The sequence below is a fragment of the Mycotypha africana genome (genome assembly GCF_025528875.1).
Source record: "Mycotypha africana strain NRRL 2978 chromosome Unknown BDF20scaffold_1, whole genome shotgun sequence".
Taxonomy (NCBI): domain Eukaryota; kingdom Fungi; phylum Mucoromycota; class Mucoromycetes; order Mucorales; family Mycotyphaceae; genus Mycotypha; species Mycotypha africana.
In genome coordinates, this window is record NW_026515725.1 from 1,465,482 (window position 1) to 1,485,978 (window position 20,497).

At 37.2% G+C, this 20,497-nt stretch overlaps 10 protein-coding genes across 10 annotated transcripts; 4 read left to right on the forward strand and 6 right to left on the reverse strand.

The window, feature by feature from the left end:
* Positions 1-287: 287 nt before the first annotated feature.
* Positions 288-1,189, reverse strand: BDF20DRAFT_831357 (inhibitor of apoptosis-promoting Bax1-domain-containing protein; the record flags this gene model as incomplete). Its single annotated transcript, XM_053078440.1, has 3 exons — positions 288-487; positions 561-855; positions 929-1,189. The coding sequence occupies 3 exons, from the start codon at positions 1,187-1,189 to the stop codon at positions 288-290; spliced, it is 756 nt and encodes a 251-aa protein (XP_052940558.1).
* Positions 1,190-1,963: 774 nt separating this feature from the next.
* Positions 1,964-3,367, forward strand: BDF20DRAFT_811898 (X-domain of DnaJ-containing-domain-containing protein; the record flags this gene model as incomplete). Its single annotated transcript, XM_053076733.1, has 4 exons — positions 1,964-2,134; positions 2,206-2,311; positions 2,384-2,997; positions 3,080-3,367. 4 exons carry the CDS (start codon positions 1,964-1,966, stop codon positions 3,365-3,367), a joined length of 1,179 nt encoding a protein of 392 aa, XP_052940559.1.
* Positions 3,368-3,835: 468 nt separating this feature from the next.
* On the forward strand, positions 3,836-5,562 carry BDF20DRAFT_843898 (PQ loop repeat-domain-containing protein). The gene is made up of 5 exons (XM_053079588.1): positions 3,836-4,050; positions 4,132-4,258; positions 4,332-4,979; positions 5,045-5,137; positions 5,210-5,562. The coding sequence occupies exons 1-5, from the start codon at positions 3,965-3,967 to the stop codon at positions 5,276-5,278; spliced, it is 1,023 nt and encodes a 340-aa protein (XP_052940560.1). The 5' UTR covers positions 3,836-3,964; the 3' UTR covers positions 5,279-5,562.
* Positions 5,563-7,047: 1,485 nt separating this feature from the next.
* BDF20DRAFT_790787 (uncharacterized protein) lies at positions 7,048-7,209 on the forward strand (the record flags this gene model as incomplete). The annotated part of the gene is made up of 1 exon (XM_053076191.1): positions 7,048-7,209. A coding segment is annotated over one exon (162 nt), but the record flags the coding sequence as incomplete, so codon positions are not given.
* Positions 7,210-8,314: 1,105 nt separating this feature from the next.
* On the forward strand, positions 8,315-9,811 carry BDF20DRAFT_35076 (FAD dependent oxidoreductase). The gene is made up of 2 exons (XM_053075255.1): positions 8,315-8,699; positions 8,804-9,811. Exons 1-2 carry the CDS (start codon positions 8,470-8,472, stop codon positions 9,801-9,803), a joined length of 1,230 nt encoding a protein of 409 aa, XP_052940562.1. The 5' UTR covers positions 8,315-8,469; the 3' UTR covers positions 9,804-9,811.
* Positions 9,812-10,069: 258 nt separating this feature from the next.
* BDF20DRAFT_909106 (protein serine/threonine kinase) lies at positions 10,070-11,777 on the reverse strand (the record flags this gene model as incomplete). Its single annotated transcript, XM_053083551.1, has 11 exons — positions 10,070-10,152; positions 10,223-10,277; positions 10,348-10,428; positions 10,508-10,807; positions 10,908-10,940; positions 11,009-11,071; positions 11,155-11,272; positions 11,359-11,423; positions 11,513-11,604; positions 11,663-11,684; positions 11,763-11,777. The coding sequence occupies 11 exons, from the start codon at positions 11,775-11,777 to the stop codon at positions 10,070-10,072; spliced, it is 927 nt and encodes a 308-aa protein (XP_052940563.1).
* Positions 11,778-12,838: 1,061 nt separating this feature from the next.
* BDF20DRAFT_843954 (uncharacterized protein) lies at positions 12,839-13,153 on the reverse strand (the record flags this gene model as incomplete). Its single annotated transcript, XM_053079589.1, has 1 exon — positions 12,839-13,153. A coding segment is annotated over one exon (288 nt), but the record flags the coding sequence as incomplete, so codon positions are not given.
* A 218-nt stretch (positions 13,154-13,371) lies between these two features.
* On the reverse strand, positions 13,372-13,758 carry BDF20DRAFT_843956 (uncharacterized protein; the record flags this gene model as incomplete). Its single annotated transcript, XM_053079590.1, has 3 exons — positions 13,372-13,553; positions 13,610-13,702; positions 13,734-13,758. Coding segments are annotated over 3 exons (300 nt in total), but the record flags the coding sequence as incomplete, so codon positions are not given.
* A 288-nt stretch (positions 13,759-14,046) lies between these two features.
* BDF20DRAFT_843960 (ankyrin repeat-containing domain protein) lies at positions 14,047-15,220 on the reverse strand. The gene is made up of 4 exons (XM_053079591.1): positions 15,154-15,220; positions 15,044-15,069; positions 14,918-14,979; positions 14,047-14,849 (listed from the first exon to the last, which is right to left on the reverse strand). The coding sequence occupies exons 1-4, from the start codon at positions 15,200-15,202 to the stop codon at positions 14,324-14,326; spliced, it is 663 nt and encodes a 220-aa protein (XP_052940566.1). The 5' UTR covers positions 15,203-15,220; the 3' UTR covers positions 14,047-14,323.
* Positions 15,221-16,947: 1,727 nt separating this feature from the next.
* Positions 16,948-20,489, reverse strand: BDF20DRAFT_812897 (sister chromatid cohesion C-terminus-domain-containing protein; the record flags this gene model as incomplete). Its single annotated transcript, XM_053076834.1, has 6 exons — positions 16,948-17,429; positions 17,496-18,401; positions 18,473-18,701; positions 18,861-18,998; positions 19,071-19,946; positions 19,980-20,489. The coding sequence occupies 6 exons, from the start codon at positions 20,487-20,489 to the stop codon at positions 16,948-16,950; spliced, it is 3,141 nt and encodes a 1,046-aa protein (XP_052940567.1).
* Between the last annotated feature and the right edge of the window lie 8 nt (positions 20,490-20,497).

Sequence of the window (20,497 nt, forward strand, 5' to 3'; positions counted from 1 at the left end):
TATAAGTGATCAATTATGCCAGCAAAACTATTTTACGCCTAATTAATAACACTTTTGCATACGGGCAAGACCTAAACAAAATATATATAGAAAACAATTCAAACAAAAACGTATAATATACATACATCTAGTAATGAAATTCCAATTCTGTTATGCTAATTATGTCTTTTATCAATGTAACAGGTATAACAATACTATTTACAAAAATGAATAAATACGAGAAGCAGCACTGAAATGAATGTTACCATTCCCGAGCCATTAACATACATTTATAAGAGTAACTGCTATCAATAATAGTCCCTTCTCAATCGATTCTGTCTTTTTTTTCTTTTTCTATCTTCTTCCTTATCCAATTCCTTCTTCAAAAAGATCTCCAGCAAACGAACAAATAAAGCATACAAATCCATGAATAGCTCCATTGAATGCCCAGGAACATCAGTTAATCCCGCACTGGCACGTTCAATAATCATTTGAGTATCATACAATACTATTACAAATTTGAAAATTAGAAAACGATCACTAACAGGCACAGCATCAAATGTAACTGCATCTCAACTTACCAAATCCCGCAAATGCAATTAAACCACCATACATTTCCAATGAAAGGATCGATTGCGACCTTATAAAAAGGCTATTTGCCAGAGACAACCAAAAAAGAACCGCCAAGATACTGCTCACTAAACCTCCTACGTAAAGCATACTACGACGATCAGCCAAAACTGCACTTGCTGAAAATCCCAAGAAAATGACCACAGCTGACGATAACGCCATAAAGACAATATTTCCAGAGGAATCCCAATGCGTAAAAAATGTAAGAAAGCTAGCCAAGCCTATACCAATAGAGACAGAATACGCCTACAATAATATTCCGTTGTAATATACGTTTAATGAGCATATATATGTACTAACATTTACAACTACAACTTACCAGTAATAAAGCCCATCGATTCCTGCTATTAGGTGCTGTGAATCGAAACAACAGTATACTCAGTACTGTACCCAAGGAGCCTATCGTAGAGCCCACGGGACCTAGGTAATCGCCAAGTTGTGTACTCATCGTTGCAATTGCACTCATCGCAGCCAATGTTAAATAGACGTGGAGTAAATGTCGTCGTACGGGCCGGCTTATTAGATTTGAATTGCTACTACTGCTTGAGTTATAACCGTAATATGATCGCTTCTCGGACATAATATAGTATTGATTCAATTCAATTACAAAAATTGTTCTGCAGGAGAAAGAAACAATTATCTGTTATAAATATTATGCAACGAGCTGCTTCTAGAATGTTGTGCACCTTTCGCAATTTTGAGTAAATATCTGATTGGATTTGAGTACCAATTTTGTAAAATATCACCAAAAAAAGTACAATACAATCTATTGCCGGATACTCTGCTGGAAGCCTCCTAGATCAATGATGGCCAGCAGACTCTTTGAAAGCATTGTAATCCATTGTTATGTTCTGTCTCATTCTTATGGATGTAGTCCTCAGGGTTTGCAAGCAATAGCAGCCAAGGTAGTCATCCATAATTGTTCTTATTTTTGGCACGGACTTTGGAAATAGGCAAAAAGAACAGATATGGAAGCGGAAGTTTACTCAAAATTGCTCTTCACATTTCTTTTCTTACAACTGACTGTACACTGTTTATGTGCTTTAAATAAAATAAAGCATGGCATACCCCTCCCGGAAACCAGAACCATACATACAGACAATATGCAAGCATTGTACACAACCGCTTGAGTTTTTACCTGCAGTGGGTACAAAGAATACTTTTGTCAACGTAGAATGTTGGTCATGCCGGACCATTTCGACTGTAGAGGTGGACTCTACCGGCAAAAAAGTAAAAGATGAAGTAGATGACAAAAGGAAAAAGTCAAACTTTTCAAAAAAATGGACAAACAATAAGCGAGGAACAGGTATGTAGTATCTTTCAATTTAATAGCAACAGAAGCTTGTTGTGGCTTATGGGTAAGTTATTCTTTCTGTCAGATCAAAATCCAGTCTCTACAGAATATTATGATGTGTTAGGTGTGTCACCACAATCCACTGATAATGATATAAAGAAAGCATATCGAAAATTAGCAATAAAGTATCATCCCGATAAAAATCTGAACAATCCTGAGGCGGAACAAAAGGTAAAAGCATGGTCAGGAAAAAACTTCAAATGATTGATGCGTCTTTAAGTTGATATGATTTTTTGTCCCAGTTTATCAAAATATCTGAAGCATATCAAGTGTTATCTGATCCTGTACTTCGTAAGAGGTATAATGAATATGGTGAGGAAAACGGTGTACGTCCAGATGGAGGATTTGGTAAGTAACAGAGTGAGGTGGCAAGCTTCTTTTCATAGTTACATACCACTCATTTCTGCTCTATACATACAGTTGACCCAGAAGACTTCTTTAAACAATCTTTCGGCGGAGACCGATTTGTCGACATTATCGGTGAGATTACTATCGGCAAGGATATGAAAGAAGCGCTTGAAAAGCATGAAGAAGAAGAACAGCTAGATCCCAAATCACTTCCGCCTGAAGAAAAGCACAAGCGCGAATTAAAACGTCAACAGTTGCAGCAAGAACGAATCGAGTTGAAGGAGAAAAGGATCAACACTTTAGTAGAAAAACTTATCAACAAACTGAGTCTTTATACCGAACTGGTTGATGTATCCGAGGAAGCACGTGTGGCTGCTTTTACAAATATTATGCAAATTGAAGCAGAAGATCTGAAATACGAAAGCCATGGTATAGAGTTATTGCATGCCATTGGAAATACATATATACTGAAAGCAACGCAGCATTTGAACAAACGGATTGCGTTTGGACTAGGCCGTATGTTTCATTCCATGAAAGAGAAGGGCTATATTCTTAGTGAAACAGTAGGAACGTTAAAATCTGCCCTGGACCTTCAATCGAGTTTTTCAGTTTTACAGAAGATGGAAGAAAAAGGTACTCTAACAGACGAAGAGCGAATGAAATTGGAAGCGCAAGCTGCTGAAAAAGTAAGAAGTTTTTTATAAGAGTGGATAGTACAAAATGAAGCAGCAAAGATTTGCTAAAAGTCTTTTCCAACTGTTATTGTAGGGCTTCCAAGCCATTTGGAGAGGATCGAAAATGGAAGTAGAGAGCGTCTTAAGGGAGGTGTGCGAACGGGTCCTAACAGATGCTTCTGTATCGCCTGAAAGTTTAAGAAGCCGCGCTATTGCGCTAAAGTTACTGGGAACAATTTATATAAAAGTGCAACCTGATGTCACACCAGAAGACATACCTATACCGCAGACCAATGCTATACACCAGCAATACCAGCCTTCGTCAAATTCAACAACTAATAATTCTAATGATAATAATGCAAAATTAACAAATAATTCTTAACGATTAATTAAATTCGTATTTGTAATTTTCTTTCACTGAAATGCCTTATTGCTTTTCATCAAATGTCATTTTGCTTTGATATGATATTATTTTATACAGGAATAGCTTCTCTGGGCCCATCATTAATAATATCTCTCTTTTCAACCTGATTAGCCGTGAGATTATAATATTTGTGTCACTGTCTTCCCTTGGAGTGCGAGGGTCATACCACCTTCATTTCAAAGGGGTTGCAATGAAAATTCCAGTAGGAACAAGCGTGATAAAACTTTAAACTGAAGAACCTTTTCATTTTTGTGGCACGAGCCATTGGTTTGCTCCAATCAATGCGGGGAATTTTTTTTATCATTGTTGGCAATGAAAAAAAAAAAAAAAAAGAAAAAAAAAAAAGAAAAAGCACTAACCATAATAGACTGAATCAAAAAAAGCACAAAGGCAGAAAAGTTTTTTTTTTTTTTTTTTTTGATTCAAATCTGTTTTCTTCTTCTGATTCCAACAGTCAATTGTAATCAATTATACACATTCTTCAAATCAGCCTCATTGTAGCTTTTGATCACGACACTTACCGCATTCGTTGAAAGAAACGTACTCTACTTGCAAATGCTTCTTGATCTACTGGACAATGAGACACTTGCAAAATTATTTGGATATCTAAGTATTTTTTGTTGGATCATTGTCTTTACACCGTAAGTCATGGATCATGTACATATTCATATTTGAAAGAATAAGCTGTGGATCAACTTAATGCTTAATGCTCTGCCAAACAGGCAATTTTACGAAAACTATGTTGGTAAGAATACAGAAGGAGTCTCTGTGACATTCTTGTTATTATGGATCTTTGGAGATATTCTCAATTTACTGGGTGCTGTATTAGAGAAGTTACTTTTTACAATGGTATGACTGTTACAATTTGGATTCGGAAAAAGGAGAGGCTATTTATATGTTCTCAATCAACGGTACGCTATAGTTGTTACTAGCAATGTATTATTTGTTAGCGGATTGTTTGATTATGGGACAAGTGATCTATTACCGCAGGTTCTATAGCAAACGCTCCTATGAGAATGAAGAAACCGTTTATAACAGTAGAAAGAGTAGTTCAAATCCAACACCTTCATCTTCCACAATAATACCCTCTAAATCAAACTCTTACTCTACCTTCAACAATAATACCAGCAATAGTAAAATCGGCGGTAGTAATAATATCGGTAGCTCTATCAGTAGCAGCAACAGCTCCTCCAGCAGCAGTTCATCTTATACAAGCAATAGTACTATATCCAACAATGAATTCAGTGCATTGCTGAAGAAGAACAATCGGCTTGATAATGAAGTATCCTCAAATACACGTCGTGTCATTCGTTTATTTTTCGTATGTAGTATATTGATGTGGGTTGGCTTACTCGCAGGATCCGCATTATTCTTCTTCGGACCCAATCAAAAAGAAGTAGATCTCAATCAATGGCATTTATTACCGCAACTGCTAGGCTGGGGTAGTGCTATCCTTTACTGTTCCAGCCGTATACCCCAGATCATGCAGAACTTTCGAAACGAGAGTGTTGAAGGTCTTAGCTTGTGCATGTTTATTTTTAGTGTGATCGGCAATGTTACTTATTGCATGGTAAGTTTGATATGAAATACTGGATTTGCTTTAAGTGATTCTCCAACTTATCTGAAAAACTGTAGAGTATTATGTTGGATTCAATGGAACCCACTTATTTGTTGATTAATTATCCCTGGTTACTTGGCAGTGGCGGCACATTGTTCTTTGATTTCACTGTAAGTATTCTAATAATAATTGTGAAGGCATATGCAAATACTAAGTGATGTATGCCTCTGCTGTTCTTTCAGATTTTCTTCCAATTTTACATGTATCGCCATTCACCAAAAAACAATTTCAACAATATTTCACCAACTTGAAGGAAAGCAAAAAAAGAAGAAAAAAAAAAAAAAAGCTTTTATTTATAGACACTTGTAGATTGTACCTCTCGCAACAAAGTATTCCTTCTTACGGTTACCTTTTAGGGGGGGGGTTTAATTAATGTATCTAACGATATTATGATGTAACTTTAAAGGATTTATTATAAATTTTCCTGCAGTTGTAGACAACGCTTGTTCTTACATTAAGTTAGTATTTGCCTTGCTGTGTTTGAGTGTGCATCTGAGATTAAGAATAAAATTTTGCTTTATATTGCTAGCAAACAATTTGAGCGCTCATTTGCAATTATGTAAGTAATAGTGATCATCAAGACATGCAGTCTGTAGGGAGAAGTGGTGTAACGCAATATGGCAGTCTTTAATCTGTCAAGAATTCAGGAGTAAATTATCTGACACTTTTCCGTCTCACTTTCTTCCCATCTTTGCTTGTTATTTAGGCACAATACGATAACACAAGGAGAAGGGACAAATTGCGCAACTTTTGATGTAAAATTCTGGAGATCCTTCCGTATGTAAACAGCTCGGCGAACACAATTCATGTTAAATGAGAAAAGAGATAATCGATCTGCAATAAACAAAAAGAAAAAGATCATTTGACCTTGTTGATCTACACATATTTATACTTTTGTTACATATATAACTCGCTCTTCTCTCCTCTTTTCTTCTTATTACTTTTCTTAACAAAAATGACCCAACAACATCAGCAACAGCAGCAAAAAGTATCCTTGCCGTCCATCAAAAACATTTTTGAAGGCTTACTACATAATAGCAATCAGGGTATGTTAACTTCTTTATTACTTGGCAATAAGGCTTGAAGCACTCCTAATAACTAATTTATGATAGGTGAGGCTTCACCCTCCCGCCAAACGCAGCGTGGTATCAATAATGGTTTAGACGGGGCAGCAGCAATAGAAGCAGCCATTTCATTACAAAAGCTATCGTCATCATCCTTCCCGTTAGGTGGTTGTTTATCACATCAACATCAACAACAGCATAACAATAATCATCACAATTTCTTTTATCAACAAAAAGCCCATCGACGTACTGTTTCTGCATCAGTTGAGATACCCGTGACTCCTACGAACAACCATAAAATTGTCCCTTTCCACTTATATCATCCAGTCCAGCAGCAGCAACAGCAGCAGCAGCAGCAGCAGCAGCAGTACTTACATCTGCCAGCAGCAGCAGCAGCTAACCCAACAACTGTAATCAATGAAAGTCATCCTCTTCAGTTTTATTATTGCCGTGATCAGCATAGTGACACCTTACGGCAAACGGAGCATCAGTCACAATTGTTGGTGCACTTACAGCAGGAAAATCAGAGAGCAGCATGCTTTAAGGCTACTGCTGCTTTCTGTGAAAACAGTATGCAATTCGCTTTCCGTAAGCGTGCTAGAGCACACACCACTTCTGGTTACCTACCAACTGTATTGCATCATGCAGAGCCACCCATATTGCCCGTTTCTCATTGTCACCAACAACAGCGACTAGCGTATTACCCTCCACCCGACAATCCAATCTTTCCTTCTGCGGCAAATACTACTACTCCTCCTTCCAAAAAAACAAAGGATGAACAGCTCAACAAAATACCTATTCAAAAATTACCAGCAATGGCAGCTATCGTAACAAAGAAAAGCCCGCAGCCGAAAGCTCACCAAAAACCTGCTTTTAAATCTCCCGTTGCTACTACTCGATCACCCATCAGTATCTTCCCGCATACGACGACAATAAATAATGCCAGCAGCACTCATCGTTATCATTGTCAACATTGTCGAAAATCGTTTTCTCGACCTTCTTCCTTACGGATTCATATATATTCACATACCGGTGAAAAGCCTTTTCGATGTCACTATCCTGGTTGTGGTAGAAGCTTCAGTGTCCATAGCAACATGCGTAGACATTTGCGCGTTCATTATTATTATACGACAAATAATAACAACAATACTGCAGTAGCAGCAGCTGATATCACTGGTTCTCTTCCTTCAAGTACTACAACAATCCAAAAAGAGATGAAACCAGCAGATATTCATAGTATACAAATGCATTTGGTGCCTCATCTCGATAAGGTTTCAAGTAATACAATCACAAATGAAGCCCAGGACAATGAATGCAGTCCATCATCTTTAAGCGGTAACAACACTAATACCATTACTACGAAAGTAACATGCTGAGAGCTGTTGCAGCGTACGCGAATGTGTATTAAAAACGCCGTGATAAATGCTTCATACAAATAAAAATTTATGCCTTTATTTCGAACAAAGATACTATCAGCATTGTAAATATTTGGTTACCTGACACGTTACAGCATATTCATACATTATTAACATGTTAGTCTGTCCTTTAATCGTTCGAGATCGACATTCTGCATATCAAAATTACGTACAATTACAAGAGGGAATATCATTTCCAACTTTCCATAAAAAGAATGTCTGTGCATTGTTAGAATAATGAAAAGCTTTATGACAAATTCATCTGTATTGAAACTGTTTGTGCATGAAATTTAAACAAGTTGTTTCGTATTTAAGTTTATAGATCTGCATCAAGAAAAGACTGCGGCTGTAAACATTTCCTCTTTTGCAAATGAAGATATGCTGTATCACCTAACATCTGAAGCTGGTTTGAAAACTCCAACTATTGCAAACGTAAAAACTGCCTTCACGAAGACGGACACTTCAATTATTGATGCTGTTTACTTTCTACATGTTCTTTTCGGCACATACTGTTGGGAAGGAAAGCAGCTTAATGATCTCATGCTAGCAGCAAGCACTGGCACTACAGCTGAGAAAAGTGCGAAATAATACCTTACAAGTATAATGGGTAGAAGCTACAAAGAATTAAAAAAAAAAAAACAATGCTCTGCATGATTGATTTATGGTGTCTTATTATTGAGGTAGCAATTTCAGAATACAATACGATCGTGTTGACTTTGAATGTTAATTCGTCATATGATGCAGCGATAAGTATGATACTCGATAGAGACGCTTCACCGAGCGAGAGCCTTGATTATTTTTCCATCGTTCATCAGCAAGTTATGCTTCCTTAGCTGAAAGCCGTTAAAAAGTATCACAAAAAGTGATGGGGTTCACCTTGCAGGAGAAAAAGCTTAAATTTTCTTGCTGCTCACACCAATTTTTACGGTATTTCATCGCTTGTACATTACTTGTGAATGAGCAATGTTAATTATGACATTGCAGAATTGGGTGAATAGAGCAAGTCATTTGGCAAGGCCAACCCTATTTGGAAAAACTTACGCCACTTCAAGGACTCCAGACATTCAAGTTGACAACGTGGTTATAGGTGCAGGTGTTATCGGTTTAGCTATCGGTGAGAAAATAACGCGGGAAAGACCACGAGAGACGACTGTGGTGATAGATAAAAATGGAAGGATAGGCGAGGAGACAAGGTAATATGGACTTTTTTAACACGAACGCGGTAATTGAGATAATGGTTGGTATTAACAAGTGAGAAAAACGCTTGCTTCCCTGTGTATTCGACACTAAATTACAGTGCGCGTAATAGTGGGGTCATTCATGCAGGTCTTTATTATCCTGAAAATAGCTTGAAAACAAAACTCTGCATCCGAGGAAACCGCATGCTTTACGATCTTTTCAGATGCACCGAGAACATTCCGTATAAACGGCTTGGAAAATGGGTAGTAGCGCAGAATGAGGAGCAGCATCAATATCTTCAGAGCCTGCACGAAAAGGCGAACAAATTGGGTGTCGAGACTCATTTTCTGGACCAAAACGAGGCAAATAAGCAAGAACCAGACATTAAAGCACATTCTGTCCTTGTCTCCCCAAATACAGGCATTTTTGATCCTCATGCGTTCATGGATCATTTAGAGCTTCAAATAACGCAAGCAGGTGCAAACGTAGTTCTAGGCACAAAAGTCAATGCCATTCGCACATATAGTAATACTGGAGGTAATAATGGTTATTTGTTGGATTTAACGACCCAAGATCAAGAGTCACTCGTGTTAGCTAAGCGTGTCTTCAACTCAGGCGGCTTACATGCTGATAAAATAAGTAACATGCTCCTTGGTGAGCAACACTATAAACTATATTATGCTCGAGGACATTATTATGCTTACGGCAAATCACTTCCCGTCAAACATCTCATCTATCCATGCCCAGAAAAGAATCTCAGTGGGCTGGGCACGCATTTAACTCTGGATCTAGCAGGTCGTAGCAAATTTGGGCCTGATGTGCAATATATTGACTCACCTTATAATTATAACTTCCCCGATGATGATACAAAGAAGGAAGCATTTGTAAATGCAATTCAGACTTATTTGCCTTCCATAAAGAAAGAGAATCTCCATGCCGATTTTTCTGGTATTCGTCCCAAATTAGCAGGTCCTGGTGAGCCATTCCGCGATTTTGTCATTAAAGAAGAGCTGGATACAGGGTTCGATAATTTTTTCACGCTGCTGGGAATAGAAAGCCCAGGCTTAACGTCGTCTTTAGCGATTGCTGACTATGTCTATTCTTTAGTACGTAACTAAAAAAAACTGCAAGTTGTCATTGATGGCAAAGAGAAAAAAAGAAAAAAAAATAAAATATTATAGACTGAAATAGAGCATTCTCAAGAAAGTTAATGAAAGAAATATAGATATGAGTTATAGTTGTGTATATAAATAAAGTTATGTATACAGGTTGTTTTGAGAAATGTACGCAATAACTTGTTATGAGTGTGTGTGGATACGGGTTGTGAAGAGGAAGATTAATTATCGCATCATCGGTAACTGCTTGACATTGTTTCCTTGATTCTTTATTTACTGTTTTCCTTGGTAACATTGCTACTATCATTTGTTATGGGTGTTTCTTTTTTCCGTAAATCATCGAAATAAGGATCTATGTAAATATTAAAACCGTCAGTAAAGCAAAGTATCTCTTAGCTTTCTATTATAACAAATTGTCTCACGTTGTAAGGCGTCGCTTGCAGTGATACGTTTTTCAGGCGGGTATTCGAGCAGACGCTACAAAATATAATGGCTCTTATCAATCATTATTCCCTTTAATTTCGCATTGCACAGTTTCGCACCATACCTTCAATAAATCGATGCCATTTTGATCAAGTTTTGTAAGTAGACTTTCTAACTGTATACTAGGATATATTTCGAAATCGCGCTAAAGATACAAGGAAGGTGTCAGAGAAAAGTATAATCCTTTACATATCCTCTATGAGGTTGATCTAGTGATGAATTACTTTATACTCTGGTAACTGAGTCACCTTTGGCCAATTATCTTCTGTTGGTGTGCCTAATACTTTAAAAATTCTCTGTAATTGATCGGCGATGGAGCTGCCGGGGAAAAGTGGCCTTCCAGAGGCCATCTCTGCAAATATACATCCCGCTGACCATAGATCAATAGATTGTGAGTATTGACGAGAGCCCATAAGAACATCAGGTGCACGATACCACAAAGTGACTACTTCATGTGAATAACTTCGTACAGGAATACCGTAGGCTCTAGCAAGACCAAAATCACCCAATTTCAGTTCACCTTTCTGTTTATAATAATGCATAGCCTGTCAGTTTCTTTCGTTTCATTACGGCTTAAACATTCTATATCTTTTTTTTTTTTTTTTTTTTTTAAATGAAATATACCTTATTGATAAGAAGATTCTGAGGTTTCAAATCCTAGAATATCGATACAAAATCAGTGAAACTGCATCGAATGTAGAGCTCCTATAACAAAAAACACTTACTCTGTGTAAAACTCTATTAGCATGACAAAATGCTATGCCTTTCAATAACTGGTACATCAATTGCTGTATAGTTTAACCGTATGGAAACTGTTGTTAACACTACACACTGACAATCCTAGCTACTGCTATCTTCTTTTTCTCTTTACCTTCAAAGTAATCACATCTATATCACCACCATATGAATCAAGAAATTTTTTCAAATCAGAATCGAGATATTCGAAAACGAGCGTCAACTTTTTCTCTGTATGCAAAACGTCATATAATCTATTTCCTCACAAATGGTTGCAAGATCCAATTTCAATAAAAACCTTATACATTCGTATGTATATACGTGGTTTGTAACTGTGTACCTGACAATATTTGGATGCTTCAGTTCTTTTAATAGAGAAATTTCTCGAATGGCTGTGCAAGGGACCTATTAAAGGTATAAGAAAGTCGTTGCTGATTTAGAATGCAGAATAGGAAGCGATGGAGGTCTACCAACTGCTATTTCAGTATCCTTACACCTTCTTCTTCATTATCTAAACGTATACGTTTCAAGGCCACCACTTCGTTCGTTTCACGGTTTTGTGCCTTGTAGACAATCCCGTATGTGCCTGATCGAACAAGAATGTAAGATCTCGAAAGCAGTATATAGTTTAGTCGTAATTTTACCTTCACCAAGTTTTTCGATTTTCTTTATAATTGCATTACAAATGCATATTAATGAACAAGATAGACAGTTGTACTATTTCCGAAAAAAAAAGGTGCTTACTTGATATTTATCCATATAGTTACAGTTTTGTTAATAAAAGAAGGTTGTAAAAGTAAAACCGAGTAAAAAGACAAAGGCTAAAAAAAGCAAAACAGAATAAAAGTAAAGGCTACAGTTATTTTAATTTGGGTTTAGACGAAGCTGCAATATAACTAGACGAAAAAAATGAATTTTTGAGATAATTAAATTATAATTTCAAGATCGTACAACACAAAAATTGAGACGCTTACCTGCAAAAATCAAACCAGCTTCGTGCTGGCGATTAGAGGATGGTGTTAAGTGGTTGTTGCGGGTGATTTTGGTTTTTTAGAAAACTCCGCAGGCCTTCACGTTGACTTCCAAATCGAAACGCTAATTGCCAACATGTTTTTAGCAGCGTTGACGTCCCGGTTCCAAAGTATCGAACAGGTTTTGCAGGCAAGGATACTTTGGCCGGGAACAGTCTTCAATGCTTCAAGATTGTTGGGACGACAATTATTGCATATTCGAGAGGTTTTGTATTCATCAATTGTTATCGTCAGTAAATCGCCAGCAGCCTCTCTTCGCTTCAAGGCACGCCAAAGAACTCCCACGACACCAGTCTTATGGCCTTTGATGGGCACTGCACTCTTCCCGAACATGCCATTACCAACTACAATCAAAGGGATCTTTTTAGTGTCGCCTACACTAAAGGGTTCAGGCTTCCACTTGTTCTTCAGGGAATTGCTGTAGAAGCATGAGTTCTATCAATATTTCTGCGAATAATGGATGAATTGCTTATCATTTAAAAACCTTACCTATCTTTCTTAGCTAGAACATTGCTTACTTATCTCGCATCTGCTTCTTCCCTCTCTTCTGGAACCTTTTGCTTCTTCTTCTTCTTCTTTTTACGTTTACAAAAGGCCATTCTGTCGGTATTCTTCTTTGGCCACTTGCTTCGATCTTTCTTCTTCTTCAATCTCAATTGCTTATTGTATTTTGTGGTTCCAATAATAAGCAAATTGACCATGTTGTTGGCAGCACGCTCTTGACCCTGGTATAAACGAAATATGTCTTCAGCAGTTCTCTCGCCGTAAAAAGAAAACAAGGCTTCGAAGTGCTGCAACATATATTGTACATGACGGTCATGTTGTTCGATGATAGAAGTTTTGGCGGTTGGTATGCCACTTTCGATCATTTTAAGTGTGCCTGCTTTCTTCTTTTCCAGCTTTGCAGCGTATCTGGTACTTCCGGTCATATGATAATATTCCTTGGTAGAGCAGCTGCGTACTTGATGTTTGTTATGATCTAGTCCGATTGTCGCTGTGAAGACAGATCTTCGCCCTGGATCAAGGAAAGCGGGTCTGTAATTGTCTTGTACTTCGTCATAAGAAAAATCTTCCAGAGTCAAGGTGTGATTATGAATGGTCATGTCTTCTTTTGTTTTCTTTTTGCGGCTGAACAAAAAGTCTACAGTAAAACCGTCCGACCTAACCATGTTTTGAAACATTACATTAGAACTTTCCTTCAAAGCAGTTAGACTATGACACAAGCAAAAATACGGGTGTGGTTACTATTAGGGATAATTTTGCTGAAGAAGTTCTTCTATAGGTTTTACCTCTTAAAGCCAAACTTTTTGAAGTCGAGGCCTTTACAGAATTGTTCGAGTTGGGCTGTATAACCTTTGGCAACTTTTCCATTCGAGGGAATGACCCTGTAAGTCACAACTGATACACTTGATATCTCCAGTTGTTTGCTTCTTCTTTCTCTTTGCTTGCTTCTTTTCTTCCTTGATTGTAGCTGATTGCTTACGTTTCTTGCCGCTACTTCCAACTAAATTTCCGTTAAGCAAACATAAACTTGTCTTGCAGTGAGAGCATGATACTTACCATCACGCGCAGAAACTGCTTTGTAAAACTTGCATTCATGGTATGCCTTGTTGAAATGTCCGCGTGTTTTGCAATCCTTGCACTCGATGCTTACTAGTCATACGAAACATGAATTGAGGATTACCACTATAACCTATTTGTGGCAGCGCGCTCTTGTGTTACTTACGGAAGGACTCATCTTTGACTTTCTTCTTATGGGCTTCTGCCACCGATTTGATTTTTTGCAAGATTTTGGCTTTGTACATGGTGAGTAGTAGCTATCAGGATGAAGAAAGAAAGTATGAAAGAAGTATAACAAGAAGAAGATGGAAATCAAAAGAAAGATGTCAAAGTTATCTTCTGTAAATTCTTTGAATTTGACAACATTTATTTTTTATTACGATTGACAACAACAACCGTGGTCTATGTGGCGGAAGAACCTATTGCTGATAGGACCTGTGTCACACTAAAATACTCAGTACGTCTCGTAGTACTTTAACGTATTGCCACTATCAAATTGAAAAATGTCCACTGACTTTCAAAATAATGTCTCCAATTATTTATTCAATGAATCGTCCAAGAATACTATACCATTTCATCCTAAAGTAATTTAAAATTATCTAAATTATAGATATACATTGTCCAAAAAAATATGTATCAAGTGTAAAATTGAAGCCAAAACACTGTATTTTGCTGTTCTTGAAATGAGCAACAAATCTCAGTTATGCAAGAATATTATTGCTCTTCCTTTACTTGTGAGGATTCCTCATTATTGTCAGTAGCGCCACGTTGCATTTCATCCACCAACATTTTGTACACCAGTTCTCTAAGTTCTTCTTCATCTGGAACACCATCCTGCTCTTTAACTTTATTGATAAGATCTTCCATTTTGGTAGTAAGTTCATTAAGCGCTTCATCGTCCTTTTCACTGATTTCGTAGGTAGATGGTTTAGCATCGCTTTCAACATGAGCTAGAGTATTTTGTTCCTCACCATCCTGTGGTAATTCTTCTCCTGTTTTGTTGGCTAAGAAAACTGCTACTTCTGTCCATCCTTCTTCGTGTGCTGTTAAGGCAGGTGTAATACCTTCTTTATTCTTATGCTTGGGATCTGCACCATTGTTTAATAGAAGCTCGGCCATTTCTACAGTTTCTGCAACATAAAGTGGAGTATCCTTATCAAAATCCTCAATATCAACATTGGCTCCATTTTTGAGTAAATATTCAACAATTTCTTTTTGATTATAAGAAACCGCAGCATGCCTATTAAGTCAAGTCTGCTGCATTAATTGCAAATTCCATATCAAAAATGAATAATCATTGATACCAACATGGCTGTATATCCAAATTCATCATGACTATTGACATCAATTTTGTCGACTTCGATCAATTCCTACAAAGGAGGCAACGTCAATTCTATAGATCGATTAAATTATAAAGGCTAGATCTGAACTTACTCTGACCCGATCTAGTTGTCCATCACCTATTAAAGAACGAGAATAAAATAGTAAACGTCAATATTATCATCAGACAAAACCCCTGAATATATAATGGAGTTCACATTTACCAGCAGCGACCCATAAGTTATCTTGCGATGTAGGTGCTTTCATCGTCATTGAATATAGAAGAAGAGTGTTTTTGAAATAATTCTCAAAAACAAAAAAAAAACTCCACAGAAATTTGGATTGCTGTGAATGATTTTGCAAAAGGGACGAGCTCCGCTAAAATGTAGGTGATAGCAGTAATGTTAGGGCTTCACAGTCTCATTTACAGGAACCGAAGAATTATTTGCTGTTAATGATGGTGGCATATTCAATTACTAATTACATTATATTTTCGCTAAGCTGCATGAGTTATTTGAACATTCTAGATCGTTTCTTGAATTGTTCCACTTCAGTTTTGCACTCAAATTATATATTCACTCAACTTGTTCGATTAGTGTAGTGTTCTTTATCGGGCTTCTCGATAATATAAATTACAAAAAAAAGTAGGTTGTTAGGATTACACATAATGCAATAATAGTTGGTCAGCTCGCGTAAAGGAGAGCTATTAACGACAAGCCCAAAAATGATCTTCAAGAAAGACTGGCTTAACGGTCTCGTGGCGCTCTCTCCTAACTCTGTTTGATTGAAGACGTATCAATTGTAGAATTAATGAAGAATAGCAGACATCAAAAGTTTAAGCAACGATAAGTAAAGCGCGGTAGCATAAGCCAAATGGTACGAGTCAATACTTCTGGTTAGCTTTGTATTTAATTTGCAGTGCTATCCTTGAAATAAGAAAATATAGTCCTTCTATTTCTGATAAAGTACAACAAAAACAATGAGGAACGTGCCTTCTTTCTTCCTTAATCGATATATAGTTCCATAATTTATTCACAAGTCATCGAGAAAGAAAGTTAATGAAAGTGATTTCCCTAAGAAGCAGAAGTTTGAAGGAAGGAGCGCAAAACTCGAACAGACAGACGAACTTGATAGCATAATCCGAGGATATCGATTATACAAATATCACGTCAGTAGCGAAGCAATCATATGATAGATTCAGTTGTTCCTCGTATTCAAAAGAGGCTAGATAACAAAATATTCTTCTGCTTGGGATGACGATTACGGTGTAGTCCCTGAATAGCTATCAAAATATAACTTACATAATAGAACATTGCTATTTCTAAACTCGTTGCAGAGGTGTACTTATAAAAGGTCAAATTCTACAGATACCCCTTCTCACGTGTTTTTTCCAGCAATACTCAAAATTGCTCTTACAACAAATTCCGCAGTTCTGTTGAGAGCATTGATAATGACGAAACAACAGGAAAAGGGCATATGTATTCTAAATCATAGAGAGGCAAACAACCCTTCAAAGAGTTACATTCAACAACACGTACTTTCAAGTACAACCGTAAAAGTCCCCTTATACAAAATAAAAGCTGCAATATGTTCATCATTAAAGCAACTTCAGATAAGTGAATTTAGATAAAATTGCAAAGCAGAAGAATGATAGAGAGTAACTGTTCTACAACTAATCCACTTAGAAATATTTGTATCAAAAATTTTGTGCCAAACAAAGTGATATATATATAAATACTGCTATTATATGGAATCAGAGGTATCATGGTCTATTGTGGTATCATTCATTAGTAGCTGTTCGAATTTGAGACAAGCATCCAATCCAGATTGCATATTCAAACGCCCTGTTTGGAAGTACAGTAATTTGTCCCAGTCAATAAACTGCTCCATTTCCATATCTCTTGTAACATCTCGTGGTTTGAGCTTTGATGTAAGTGGGTTAAATTCACGTATCTCACTAATGAAGAAAGGAATTGTTACTACAACAATGGTCAATGAAAGTACAAGTAACAGCAGACTTACTCATCAGGTATATCATATAATTCTACAAGCAAATTTTTCGTATACAGTAAAATACACATAGCAATAGCTAGTTTGAATGTCACAGTAATGTCATCATCCAAAGCAGTGCTAGTGCTTTCGTTGTTTGTCACAACTTCATTCTCAAGACTCGCGTTACTGAGCACACCTTTTTTCTTCAGATATTGGATATAGGACGAAAGATCAGCACCTGTGGTAAAGAAAATACGATCCATAATGTGAACCATATGGAGCACTTCATCCGTAGAGCCTAAGTCTAAGGATATAGCATTTTCTGCAAGATATTGAAGGTAGCCAATATCAATATCATCTGCTGACGCAGTTTTCATATCGTATTCAAAAGGTTTGATCAGCCCGCATAAGAAATCAAGCTTAGATTTCTTCTTTTCTTTCAAAACTGAATAAGTCAAACCGAGAACAGACTCTACTTTAGCATCACCTCCTCTTCCCCTACTATAACCTGAGAGTTATATAAAGCTATGTTATCACGCGTTCTTATTTGGCACAAAATCATTTGCTTCCACACTACCTTTAACGTTATCACCGGATGAGATTTTTTGATATGCATATGATGTACTGAAACACTCGTTCAATTGAACATATAGTAACTGGCCATACTTATCATGGGCATATTTATGCAAATAATAAGCCTTCATACGCAATGTCATATCCATACTAGTTTCTGCAGCGACAATAACTTGCATACATAATACAGGATGAGCTAGGCCTTGCTCAATGATCGATGAAACGACTTCAAAAGCAGCATAACGCAATTGCTCGGATTCATTCGAGAGTGTGCATTGCAAAATTTTCTTCAAGTATCGCTGCATCAACGACCCATTGACGCCTAGTTCGGCATATTCTTCTGTATTACCTAACAGAGTATCGACGTCTATTAAACTTTTGCTTTTTATCGCAAGCGCTTCGCCTGCCAGAATTTCTTTTTTGCCTAATCGCTTTTCTTCGGCAGCCAGGAATTCTTGGTATACATGCATAAGTTGAATTTTCATTTCGACAGCTGCAGATTCCTCGTTCGACAATGAGAGTATATTGTCCATCAGTTTAATGCTGGCCTGAGATATCATGAAGGTGGGATAAGAAGCGAAAAGGTAGCCAAGGCCTTGTAGAGCAGTCATGCGAAGTGTCATACCCTTGTTGCTGGATTCTCTTTCTGTTACTGATACTGCTTCAAGATTGTACATTTCCTCACTAGTAAAGAACTGTAATATATCGAACACTAACAGATTGATACTGCCCTTATAAATAGAGTCCAGTGATTTCATATCTTCAGGATTTTGTTCGCGTCTCTTGTCGAACTCGAAGTGCTGGCATAATAGTCCACAAATCAATAACATCTTCAAGACACCAGCGTAGGAGTTGATATCTGACTCGCGACCACTTCTGATGAGCTCACGAAGACCGCTTAATTTAGCTATAATTTTTGCAAGTGAACTATTTAGTATACATCATTTTAAACTGAAGCAAGGATTATGTATTACTTACTTATACATGAGCCAAGCATTTTGATAAGAATATCGTATCGGTGAGATAGACTATCTACGATAGTACATAAGCAAGACACCCCATCCGGTATTAAGTTTAGTGGACAACGACCGAGAAGCTGCATCAGCAGTCTTTCAACGGAATGGATAAAGCTTGGATCATGATACTTCATATTAGGTAAAACGTCACGATAAATGGTAAGAGTATAGTGCGCTTTAACCCAATCAGCCTATGCAAGTAAATCAAATGTTCATTTAGTATACTAATTGTAAGCTTATCTACACTATGCGAGCTAACTTACCTTCGCTGTAACAGTAAGATAAGGTTGCAGCAAAGAAATGTGTGATTCGCGTAACATATCAGGACATGTTTTGGTAAAAGAATATACAGTTGCCAAACAATTGATGAACTCTTCGGAATTATCCTCTTCTTCGAATTTGATTAATCCGTCAAACAAGCAATCTACAATCCATTGGAATACTTTATCATACCACAATTTATCCTTATCGTCGGCCCCATCAAGTGTCTACATTTAAAGCAAGAAATAGTCAAAATAAGTAAATGCAATACGCTAAATAGTTAGAAATAATTCTGTTACCTTTTGAATGATTTGTGTTAAAGCGATATTCTGGCCTATAAAGGTCGAATTCAATTTTGACACAGCACCTGTAATGATACTTGTCAATTGCGTGATCTTGTGTTTCCGACTTTTCGGTGAATTAGCATATGAATAGCCGAAGTAATCATTGGCGCCTTGACCCTTATCCATCTCTTTAAACGGCTCGAACAAAATTTTCTGAGTTGCTTTCAACGCTAACTGATTTACTAGCACTTCTTTATCGCTCATTCTCAAGATCAATTTTGAAGCAATATCCGTTTTGATGTTAAGATCCGAAAATTTGGGATAGAGATCGGCTAACAGCTTCACTAATCTTTTACGAACTGGCACTGCTGTATCAATAATTCTTCCGCTTACAACATTATAGAGTTTATGCAGCAGCTTCACATTTTCTTGATCATAATTGAGTTGAACTAAAAACCGTGCTACAACTTTGAGAGCAGCGTCACGGACAGAAGGGGAGTTATCATGAACACGATGCAGAATGGCTGTACGAATACGCGTATCATTCATGATTTCAGGTACTTGAATAGCCAATTTCTCGAAAGCCTTGAGGGATTTGGTTCGATAAACAACGCCATCCTTTTCTAAACAAGTAAGTAGCTCAGCAATGATATAATGTAAACTAGTATAAAGTGTTTGACGAGAGGCTAGAAGTACACACAGTAAATTGTAGTCTTCTCTACTGGTCGCTTCTGTTAATATTGAATCATGGTTTGGTATACAAAATTTGGAGGGGGGGAAAGCTTGACAATCAATATTCAAGCACTTCAACCAGTAATATTTACAAGTATCTTCTAATAGCAACACAGCCTCTTTCGGCCATTTTGAATCTTCCTCAATCATACCGTTGTCCTTGCCTAATAACCTGTCTATGCTTGTACAAACTGTAGAATCAGGCTCTACCGTCAGAATATCTTCATTTTCCGATCGTTGATTAACCGTGGTATCAGTAATGGCTGCTTCATTAGCGATATTGTCTTCGGTGTTCTCTTCATTCACTATGGGTGCTGTTTGATCCTTCGCTTTAACAGTTGGAAGTCTTTCGTCTTCAGCTTCCCAACCCTTATTTGCTTTCAACCAAAGAACCGATTCCATGAAACCCCAATTACATAAGTAATACTGAGCAATGCTCTCACTGGTATTTTCTTGTATAATATAATCCAATAGCTTTTTACGACATTGATCTATAAGGGCAATAGAGCTGGTTGGTGTTTCCATCCCCAAATTCATCGGCAACGTTTCATGCATCGAGCAGATCCATTCAGGCCCGTAAGCTCCGGCTGTTCCAGATAGTCTATTATAGTCAGTTTTGATTCTGCAGGCTATATTGCCAAGCCATTCAATGGCAATGGATTTGAGGAAGTGGTCATTTGTATTTTCTTCCAACAGAGACATCTATCGAC

Excerpts from the sequence above, each read along its gene's own strand:
- BDF20DRAFT_843898 (XM_053079588.1), top strand. The coding sequence starts at position 3,965 with ATGCTTCTTGATCTACTGGACAATGAGACACTTGCAAAATTATTTGGA. Across the intron at positions 4,051-4,131 it reads TGGATCATTGTCTTTACACC|GCAATTTTACGAAAACTATG; the intron begins GTAAGTCATGGA and ends TCTGCCAAACAG. Across the intron at positions 4,980-5,044 it reads GCAATGTTACTTATTGCATG|AGTATTATGTTGGATTCAAT; the intron begins GTAAGTTTGATA and ends GAAAAACTGTAG.
- BDF20DRAFT_35076 (XM_053075255.1), top strand. The coding sequence starts at position 8,470 with ATGTTAATTATGACATTGCAGAATTGGGTGAATAGAGCAAGTCATTTG. Across the intron at positions 8,700-8,803 it reads AGGATAGGCGAGGAGACAAG|TGCGCGTAATAGTGGGGTCA; the intron begins GTAATATGGACT and ends ACTAAATTACAG.
- BDF20DRAFT_843960 (XM_053079591.1), bottom strand. The coding sequence starts at position 15,202 with ATGACGATGAAAGCACCTACATCGCAAGATAACTTATGGGTCGCTGCT. Across the intron at positions 15,070-15,153 it reads TAACTTATGGGTCGCTGCTG|GTGATGGACAACTAGATCGG; the intron begins GTAAATGTGAAC and ends GTTCTTTAATAG. Across the intron at positions 14,980-15,043 it reads GACAACTAGATCGGGTCAGA|GAATTGATCGAAGTCGACAA; the intron begins GTAAGTTCAGAT and ends CCTCCTTTGTAG.